This window comes from Macrobrachium rosenbergii, chromosome 42 (genome assembly GCF_040412425.1).
Source record: "Macrobrachium rosenbergii isolate ZJJX-2024 chromosome 42, ASM4041242v1, whole genome shotgun sequence".
Lineage (NCBI taxonomy): Eukaryota > Metazoa > Arthropoda > Malacostraca > Decapoda > Palaemonidae > Macrobrachium > Macrobrachium rosenbergii.
The window spans coordinates 9,046,557-9,057,370 of NC_089782.1; the positions used below are offsets into that span (position 1 = coordinate 9,046,557).

Genomic DNA, 10,814 nt, shown 5'->3' on the forward strand with positions numbered 1-10,814 from the left:
TTAAACACATGGAAAATACTTAACTCTCAAAATCGCCAACTAACTAAGGTAAATATTGATTTCAAAAGGATAAATCTGTCCTTGAAAGAGATTCTTGAGCTATTAGTGGAAGCGTTAAAGGTTTCGGCTTGAGGAATTAGAGAAGTATCGTCTTCTTTTAAGGTAATTTAGAGATACATAATATCTAAAATGGTGTGGGGGTCGAATAGTTGCAAGGCTAACAAAAATAGGCTGTTGTTAGCTGAGGAATATTTACCATTTTGATTCGAAAGGAAGATACAGTGTGTAATGGTGTTTACAGATGCGAGCCTCTTTTCATTCTGAATTTCGAGGAGCGTTGTAGAGTGGGCGGGGTTTGGCCATTAAAATAATAGGGTAATTAAATTGTTGAGTATCTGTAGGTATTCGTTAAGTTACCTTTGAAGATTTATTTTTAATCTAAGAAGAGCTAAAGTAACGGATATACTTGGAAAGAATTCTCTCTCTCTCTCTCTCTCTCTCTCTCTCTCTCTCTCTCTCTCTCTCTCTCTCTCTCTCTCTCTCATTGTGACTCAAGTTTGCGTCTTTTCCTTGTGTTATTTTTCGTGACGTACTCATTTACATCCCTCTGGTTGAGATTCTTTCTAGGTTTTTGGGTGAAATAAGAAACTCTTCTCATCAGAATCCCAGGGTAAGCGTAAAATAAGATCTGAAATGCAATATTTATGTGTAGTCTGGTATCTCGTTGACTGGGTGTATTGGCTGTTAGCTAGATGGCGTGGAAAAAAAAGTCAGTTTGATCACCGTTATTACCATGTCTGTATTTTGCTCTCAGATCGTTAGTACTGTTAATGTGTTGCATTTTAATATAAGTATTTTTTTTTCCTAGGTCATACTGGGGACAGTACTTACCTCACTTCAGTTGATAATTGCGCTCATGAAGCACTGATTTCTTGATCATTGTCGGTGATGTTTTAAATTATTTAGAACTATGGAGGCTGTATATGTGTGTTATGCGCACTATTTTTTCACTGTAAGCTGGAAGTCTCTCTAGAAGGGTCGAACCTTGCAGTTCTCAGCTATCCTAAAGCTATTTCCTGATCCTGGATGACTCTTGTAACCATTGACAGCTAGGTCGACTGGAATTGGCCAGGCCATGATCGAACCGCGGACCTTGTAATATGAACCCATTGCTGTCTGTAATGGAGCCTTATATCAGTTGTGTCCATGTCATTGAGTAGTTGCCCTTTAGGATTTCTAAGCTTCTTAGTTGAGGACTGAAAGAGCTGTTGAAAAAACCGAGATCAAGGGCAAGAAAGTTTGTCGCTTGCCAAGTGTCTTGGTTCTTATCCAGAGATTTCTTACCAGACATAGAAATCCCCGCGCTGAGATTTCACCCGGGAACGTATATCTTCTCGAAGAGCCCTATCGTATCGGGAGCCATTTAGAAGACCGTGCCTTTGCTTTCCTTCCTTTAAGCATTTTAAGCAGAGTTTAAAAAACGCTGTTCGAAAAAGAAGTTGTCGCTTGTCAGTCACTAACATAAAGCAAGCAGCTGATTCTCCGTTTATCTTCCTCGTATGTTTTCTTCCTTTTTACTTTCGTTTTCTTCCTCCCATTTGTCGGATTTTGTTGACGTCTAGTAACGATTGAAGCCCATTAAGGTGCAATCCCTTGATGGGGAGGGGGAGGGGGAGGGGGAGGTCAGGTGGTGGGGACCAGATGGAGGCGGCTGGGTGATGGGGAGGGAAGGCCAAGAAAGAGAAAAGGTGCTAGAATTATGGAGGAGACGGCTACAAGAGACGAAGGGTAAATGTAAACACTGGTAATGGGGAAACGGGGACACAGCAGATCGGATAAACCCTTTACTTAATGGCTATTTCGAGGCTCGGAGATAAGGTCGTCTTGCTATTCTCATGTTGGTTTTGTTCTTCTCCGGTAAATTTTCATTATTATCGTGTGAATACAAGAACAGATTTTTCCTGAACATGGTCAGAGGATTAGGATCGTTTTCGGTTTCCTGTCCAGACCTAAGGCAATGGATTTTTATAGTCGCGTCAGCCTGGGTAGCCGTTCTGTTATGACGAAAATGTTTTAGACGTGACTTTAAATCCAACTGCAAGTCGAGTTGGCAGACAGGCGCAGTGATTGCCTGTCACGGAAAGTTTTTGTTTCCCACAAATGGACGATCTAAAAAAAAAAAAAGCTTAGCGTTGAGATTTGGGACCAGTCTCTCTCTCTCTCTCTCTCTCTCTCTCTCTCTCTCTCTCTCTCTCTCTCTCTCTCTCGTGGTTATAGTGCAAAATACTTGTTACAGTTCATTGTAAGGACGACTTTATTTAATAGAGTCGTGAATAACGTAATTAGGAAATAATCTAAGAGAACCTCATTATAGGATAGTAGTAGTTTTCCCCTCCGTCACTCATATTCAAAGACGGTAGGAAAATGACAGTTTTTCAATATGCGAAAGGAAGATCATATAGTTACAAGTAAAGCTGGTTTGACATTGGTTTTATTAAAAGAGATTCCAATAAACCCTGCGTTGAAATCCCATTACAAAACATGAGAGCATCAAGTTAAGATTTCTTTCGATAGGCTGGATAGATTTCCCAGACATTGTTGAAGAATGACTATTATATCCAGTGAGTAATTTTAACTAATTAAGACTAATTTAAATAATCTCCAGTGGATTTATATTGTCGACGTTTTATTTCCAGAAAGGTGCTAGATTAGAAAATCCAGCTGAGTATCAGGAATGTTCCCAGTGACTTACAATACACAGTCATTCATTTAGATTTTAGAATAGCATTACGAATGCCTTAGTCTCTCTGTTATTCTTGCAAATCTGGATGGATAAGCTTGTGCGCACCATGCACAAGAAAAATTTAATTTTAGTCTGCATCAAAATCAACGGGCCTTCTGACACTGTTTGAAAATTTGGAAATGCAATCCTTTCACGTCTGTCGGCATTTCCGTAACACAACTGTATAGTAATAGGACGCAGAACGATGGTCGCTCTGACAAGGCTCTGAACATGCCAGAAGCTTGATATATGTGTAGTGGAATGTGATTCAGGTTTATGAGGAGTCCATCCAGTTCCATGTGAGAACTATCCGACTCTGTCTGAAATACTGTCCCAGTCGGAGGGACAGCATATATATATATATATATATATATATATATATATATATATATATATATATATATATATATATATATATGTGTGTGTGTGTGTGTGTGTTATATATATATATATATATATATATATATATATATATATATATATATATATATATATATATATATATATATGTATATGTATATATATAGTTGTGTATGTGCATATGTGTGTGCATATATATATATATATATATATATATATATATATATATATATATATATATATATATATATATATATATATATATATATATATATTGATGTGTATTTACATATATGTGTGTATATTATATATATATATATATATATATATATATATATATATATATATATATATATATATATATATATATATATATATTGTGTGTGTCTGCGCGCAAGTACTGTTGCATGCAAACGTGTACGAATGTAATATAATTCAGATCACACATTTAGTCGTGAGATTGTAGTAAAGTTCCAGGCTCTTTTGGCTACTGCCATGTTTAGTTTTCAGAAAAGAAAACGAAAACTAGTGTATTGTGCCGGCTTTCTGTCCGTTTGCACTTTTTCTGTCCGATCTCAGATCTTAAAAACTATTGAAGCTAGAGGGTTGCAAATTGGTATGTTGATCATCCACCCTCCTTGATTATACGCGGTACAGGAAACTCGATTGAGCCGAAGAAACTTTGGCGCATTTATTACTCGTTGTTCATATAATGAACAGTTGTGCTGAACAGGTATAAACGTTAATTAATGAAATATTTAAATTGTTATATTTCCCTCTGCCGTTTTAATCGGAGCTTGTCTTTCTTATTTGGTTAGCCGTTTAGTCAAGGTCAAATCTCACGATTTTCACCCCTGTCAACGGAGTGTGGGGAGATGATGTTTTCACCCGGTATGGGTGAACAATATTTGCTGGAACGAATTGGGAAAATTCTATTGGCTGACACCTCTGCGATGATAGTGAACGATTGGTGGATGGTGTAAAGGTACCATATGTCATCATGAGTGTTTTATTTTCTCCAACATCAAGACAGTGGAGTTATACTGTACTCTCCCTTGCTGTAGATCTACTCAAATATAATGTTATTACCTTCACCAAATAAGTAAGACAGAAATGAAGTAAGATTTCATGTATACCTTGACGTCTAGCCGTATCCGGTAGAGAGAAATGTGTGCTCATACGTTTTTAATCATTATAGGAGGTGTGGGCTGTGTTCGTGCCTAGCCCGCTTATTATCATTGCAGGGTAAAAATGTATGAAATATTTTGTTAATAAATTGCTGCTCATTTTTTAATCATAAGTTAGGTAAGAAGGCCTTTTTCTTTTCTTTTCTTTTCTCCCCCTCTGATAGGTTTTCGTTAAGCGAGCGTTTTCAGTTCCTTCACTTTTCATTTTACCACAACGCTTGTTGCTTTTCTCGCTTCGCGGCCGTTCATTGTTTTAAGTTATTGCCTCAGTTCCGGCTGCCTTATTTCAAGTTTTCTCCATTTACTTACACCTTGGGAACTTCCGCCTGGTATACAGTATGTGTAGCAAAGTATTATTTTCCTTTTTATTTTAGAATTTGCTCCTTCTTTCTCTTTCCCTGGATTTGGAGTTTGTTTATTTATTTAGTGGTGTTCTATTTGTAGAGGACTTGGCTGATGATGTATTAGGGCTGCAAGTGCAGTGTCTTTGCCAGGACGTTTTCGAAATTGATGCCAGGACGTTTTCGGAATTGATGGGACATTGATATTGTATGCAGCTTGATTTTAGTTCTGTCTTCCTTTTGAAAAAATTGCATACTCAACCTCAGTGTTTATATTTTTTTCAAGTGATGGTTTCGTATGTAAATGGTGATTACATGTGCTTTGCTCTAACAGTGCCACTATTAACATACAGTGCCTCTCTCTCTCTCTCTCTCTCTCTCTCTCTCTCTCTCTCTCTCTCTCTCTCTCTCTCTCTCTCTCTCTCTCTCTCTCCCACGCGCATGCAGGCGCATCATTGGTGTATTCGTTCTGTAGTTGTATGTCTTTCTGTTTTGTCAGTTTGTCTCAGCTTTTATGCTTTGTTGTCACTTTACCCTTCATACAAAGGATTAATATAAATGATGTCGATTAGACTTGTAATTTTTTCCAAGCGTGCAGTGCATTCTGTTGACTCCGTCGTCGAATGGCGATAGAGGGTGAGTCAGCGTTAAAGAGAGATGTGTTCTTTGCTTCCCTGCTTATTGCTCCGTAGAAGTTAATCCTGTTTTCTTCCTGGAGAACACTTGTAGCTCGTTTGGCTTTATCGTCGCAAGTTGGGAAAAAGCAGACAACACACGAAAGGGTTCGTCAGGACGAGCGAATGGAATGAGGGGGAGGGGGAGGGGGAGGTTGAGAGGAGGGGTGCTAGTGAATGGAGGACCAGGGTGAGGTGTGGCGTTAGAGGAGGAAAAGAAAGGAGGCAGAGGAGTGTGAGGAATAAGAGAAGTGTATAAAACAGAAACGAGTATTGTGCATGTGGCTGCCTTGTGATTGCCAGTTGCACCTTCAGCTGTTAGCGAATGCAGCTTGAGACGGTTAACGTTTCCTAAGGCGACGGAAGCGTGCATGCGCCTTATGTATGGGCGCGCGGGCGTGGTGTGTATATACTGTGTTTGTGTGTGCATTTGCGAGAGTGTGTGTGTGTGTGTGTGTGTGTGTGTAAGTGTTGTGTGTGCGTGCGTGCGATGGTGTGTCCACGTGCGCGGGCGTATTGATCGGTGTTGCGCGGGCGATGGGAGTCGGGTGCGGCGGCCGTGGTTGTCGGACAGTCTTCGTCTGAGAGCCTCAGTGACCACACCCGTAGTGACAACGCCCATGGCACGCCATTTGACACGCCCATACCCGTAGGAATGAGCTAGGCAACATGGTCACCGAAGGAACGAATCTGGTAAGTGGTGTCATTCGTTCTCCCAGAAGAGGTCCTTTTATTTCAACCCGCTCGCTGTCCTTGATGATTGGTTGTCAGTGCTAGATGACAGGTGGAGGGTGGGTGGGTGGGTGGTGTTGGGCGGAAGGACATGCGGCAGGGTGGGTGGGGGAGTATAATAGTAATGGTGGCGGTGTGTGGATAGACAGAAAACCGCTTGCTTCACTGTCTGCCCCGCCCCCTTTTTTTGTATCTTAAGTGTGACACTTGTCTCTCTAAACGCCTGTGCCTGTCCCTCCGACCTTTAACCCTCCACAAGCACACGGGCGTCTTGACACTCATGGTTGATGTTTTTCGCCTTTTGGAAAGAGACGGGAATGAGGGGAAATGTTCTTGCAACTGACCACTCCGCTCTTGCAATCGATGTTGTTTGGTAATGGTTGCTTCTCCCACCACACCAATGTAATGTCAAAACGCTCACATAATATATCAGGACTAATTTCAAAGTTATTTTTACAAGAGAATAAAATGAGAAATAATTATAATAAAAACAAAAATATGATGTTGTCTTTTTTTATATGCTGCCATGGCCCTTATTGCAGTCGCAAACCTCAGTATTTCCTTAGGTGCTGCAAATCTCGTGAAAGCCAGAAGGAAGTCACAGGTATTTCGGGAACCCTCAGTTTTGTGCCGGTCGACTCCGATGGTGGCCGAGGCGCCACCGCGTCCAGGCCTGATGTGTTCCTCTGGATTATTGAAAATTTAGGGGAAGGGCTCGATCTGCTGTTGCTTTTTGTTTGGAACAGGTTGTGGTTTTTAAACTTGCAGCACAACTAACTCCATAAAATGATGATAAATCCCGAACACAAAATGTATATTTTATGTAAGCTCCCCCTTTTTTTGTCTCAGGGTAACAGTTTTGGTGTGTATGTGTTTGCATTATGAATAGTTGCATTATTGAATGACGCCTTGGGTATGGATTTAACGGTGTATTTTTTGAAGATACTCATCATGGTAAGCAAAAGAACCGAAGGATGGTTAAACAAAGAATCTTTTTCTCAGTTGTTATAGGTCATGCAGTTGATGACGCAATGGCCATATCTTGTAACGCCTACCTTCACTACTTCCTACCCCTTCGTCTCCCGGGTCAGTGGATTCGTTCGCTTTGGTTTATTCAACTTTTTCTTACAGACTCACTAATTCACTTTAGTTGTCTCTTTGAGGCTTTTCTGATTACCGTAAGACCTCAATAATGTTATCATTTTGCAATCATTTTTACCAGGATTTAAGCTGTTGAAGAAAATGAGCCATTGAATACGTGTGGAAGACAGGTCACTGGGTTTTTGTCTCAGTCACTCAACATTGGTTGTCTTCCCAAGAGTATGCAGTGTCCTCCTCCTCATAGATTTTATCATGTCTGGTATCAGTTTGCCTTGTAGGGCATAGATATGCTTTTCATGTTAGCATTATTCTCTCTCTCTCTCTCTCTCTCTCTCTCTCTCTCTCTCTCTCTCTCTCTCCTTTGCATTATTTACTTTTGAATTCAGACAGTTATTTTGTATTACAGGTTTGCATATCTAAGATCATTTTTGATGAATGATTCAAGTTCACAATATTTGTTTGTTGTACATTTTCGTAATTGTCTGACTTTTGGTTGTTATGATGCATACTAGCATGGCTTTGTTGTCAGCTGCAAATGAGTTCTCAGAATCGACTTGAAAAGTGTTTAACAATAAGTTTGAAAGACCCAGCTGGAATACGTTTGATGGCGCCAGATCCTTCAAACAAAGAGGTATACCACGTAGGGGGATAGTGCCGTCAGTGCACTTCACAGGGTGCACTGTAGGCATCATTAAAGGTTCTTTGCAGCGTCCCATCGGCCCATAGCTACAACCCATTTCATTCCTTTTATTGTACCTCCATTCATATTATCTTCCTTCCACCTTGCTATCCACCCTTTCTTAACAATTATTTCATAGTGCAACTGCGAGGTTTTCCCCCTGTTACACCTTTCAGACCTCCTTTACTCTCAATTTTCGTTTCAGTGCTGAATGACCTCATAGGTCCCGGCCCTTGGCCTTTTTCCTAAATCTTATATTCCTATCCTATCCAAAGAAGCATAATAATTGAAGTAATGATTTTTAGTCGAAAACTTGCTGTTCATGTGTATTATCATATTAATCTAACAGAAGTTTCAGCAGCAAGTCTAAAATCTCAACTTTCTTATAAGATATTGAGATATCTCAGATGAATGACTAACTGTAATGACTTTTTCACACTGAACTGAAAATAATTGTACATTGATATCCTTATCTGCAAAATACATTTAAATGGCAGTGCCTAGTTTAATTCAGGTCGTGTTTTTACTTCAGTTGTGTAGGACATGATATCAGGTGATTGGATCATCTGTATTTTCAAATTGCATAGTTTTCCTTTGACAGGAATGCATTCTGTCGTAATTCCATTTCGTTCTATTTTCGGTGTGATCGCAGAGAGCAGAATTTCCTGTGCATCCAGTGGTGTTGAGAGGGAGAATGAGTGTGTGCATGATAAGTGTTACTCCCTAAGTGCGCTTGTAATATGCATGCAAGAACTTCAGTGATGAGTGGTTCTCCATCAGCTTCCTTATTTTGATATTTATGACACCGGTGGTTAGGTTGTTTGATGGTGAAGGGAAGTCATGTCGGAGGACCAAGTTAAGTCGCCTCTTCCTCCTCCTCCTCCTCCTCCTCCTCCTCCCCCTCCTCCTCCTCCTCCTCCTCCTCCTCCTCCTCCTCCTCCTCTTGGCTGTCTTCTCGAGTCCCCCGTCGTGCCCATAACGATTTCCAATATTTGGTTACTATTAATGTCTCCCTTCTAACCACGTTTCACCGTGTCCTTTCGATCTGATACAGCACCGTCATCGCCGTCTCTGTGCTTACGCATTTCTCCTCATAGCCTCAGTTAGGATGTGCTTTCGCTGGCCCACTGGGCTGCTCGTTCAGTCAAGGAGGTTACGTAGTCCTTACGTGTAACGTCTGATGAGGCGCTTCCAGTGGTATTCAAATTTCACGGACCGAGCTCCGCACAGTGCAGATATCTCTCTCTCTCTCTCTCTCTCTCTCTCTCTCTCTCTGTGATGGACGGTTTCCTGTCGATAGGTTTGATTGATGATTTGTTTTCGTCTTGTCTTGGACAGTATTCTTCTTAGTGAGATAGACATTCTTGGGAATATATCTGGGATATAGGTTATGATAATGCTAATAATATATGGGTTGCTTGTAAATTAACTTTGCTAATGAACACCCATTTGGTAGGTGATGCAGTGCGTCATTTTCATTCGTTTTACTGTGTATCATGAATAATTTTGAGTGAATCGGGGTTTATCGTTGTGGATATTGAAAGCTTTCAAATATGTATGATATGATCTGAAGGAAGGCTTTATTCATTTACAGTAGGAATCATGCAATAACCTGCCTTGGGGTCTCAAAATGTGTGGGACAGACAGACGAACACTGGTGTTTCTCATGTCCTCGCCGTGATCCTGGGCTATTATGGCATTGCTGTGCTGGTTTTAAGAGAATTAATTATTGCGCAATTTATTGAATTATGTTTCAGCGCTCTCGGATTTAGCTTGGCTCGTATGCATATACTGTAGGGTATACAGTTTTATGTTCATAATAGTTTTCTCTGCTGAACGGTTAAATTTATTAAAAAAGGGACAATCTTTTCTTTGAAAAATTATATGATAGGGGTACTTAAATAGAAAATATTCGTATTTAATAATTGTTGCCTTGGTATTGTAATCTAGTTGAAATAAATAGTGATTGTATTTGTTGCTGATATTGGCACTTTTATGTACTTATCCGGATAGATTCCTATCAGCTAAACTACAACCAAATAGAACTCCTTGATAATGCTTGATGGATTTCACACACACACACACACACACACACACACACACACACACACACACACACACAGGCCGTCAAAAATTTGTTGCTAGTATGTAGTGGTATTTGGGATGTACAATGCCAATGTTTTGCCTTTTGTCAAATGTTTTATGTTATATATGCTTTATGTAAGTGGATTGTATTTATAAATATGCTGTATTGTACATGCACATTTATACTAATAAAGCTTTTGGAAGCATGTAAACTGTCATATGCGTGGAAAACACGTCTTACACGTACAGTAACTGTCGAGAATACACCAGTTTCGTGAAGATCAAAATTCGTAGTATTCTAGTCAGTTTTTTTCGATTTATTATGAATTTTCATCATGTGTCTTCATTGATGAGTTAGGGTAATGCGATCATGCTTTCCTTCCTTCTGAAGAGTGTGGTTCTCGTACCCAGTTCATTTACATTTCACATTCATGTTTTGTCTTCGGTGTTCATAAAGATGATGCCATTCGGATGTCATTTTAAGGGGTTGATGTTCTTGATTTTCTTTCCTTTTTGTTGTTTTCGTAATTCATGGATTTTGATACTGGCTGTTGTATATCAAGAATGTTTTGCATCATTGTATGACATAGAAAACTCTGCTCCTGCTAAAATATCTATTGACGCTCGTTGAGAATTGGATGTTGCAGCGCATGCATCTGTCGTTTATATTGAAAAGTGAAATGTTTGTTCCTTGCTATCATGTGTGATACCTTGTTGTGATGATGGTTGTGTATAAATGTTAATAGTATTGCTACTCTGTGGACAACTCCTTGGTCTTCGAGAAATGGAAGAGGGCAATTGAGTTGAACCGCAGGTGTGCTGTTTCACACATTCGTATGGAAGCCGTGGGTTATCACCGTAGAGGATATTTCT

General features: G+C 39.8%; 1 protein-coding gene across 50 annotated transcripts in view; it reads left to right on the forward strand.

The window, feature by feature from the left end:
* Positions 1-10,814, forward strand: part of LOC136827934 (ankyrin-2-like) — a 790,256-nt gene that overhangs the window by 374,024 nt on the left and 405,418 nt on the right. For 2 of the 50 annotated variants that reach the window (XM_067085424.1, XM_067085430.1), the window contains exon 1: positions 5,550-6,037. The exons of the other annotated variants lie outside the window; for them this stretch is intronic. In XM_067085424.1, the coding sequence (XP_066941525.1) occupies positions 6,014-6,037 (24 nt within the window). In that variant the 5' untranslated portion in view covers positions 5,550-6,013. Of the gene's footprint in view, positions 1-5,549; positions 6,038-10,814 lie in introns of those variants that run through there. 50 annotated transcript variants of the gene reach the window in all.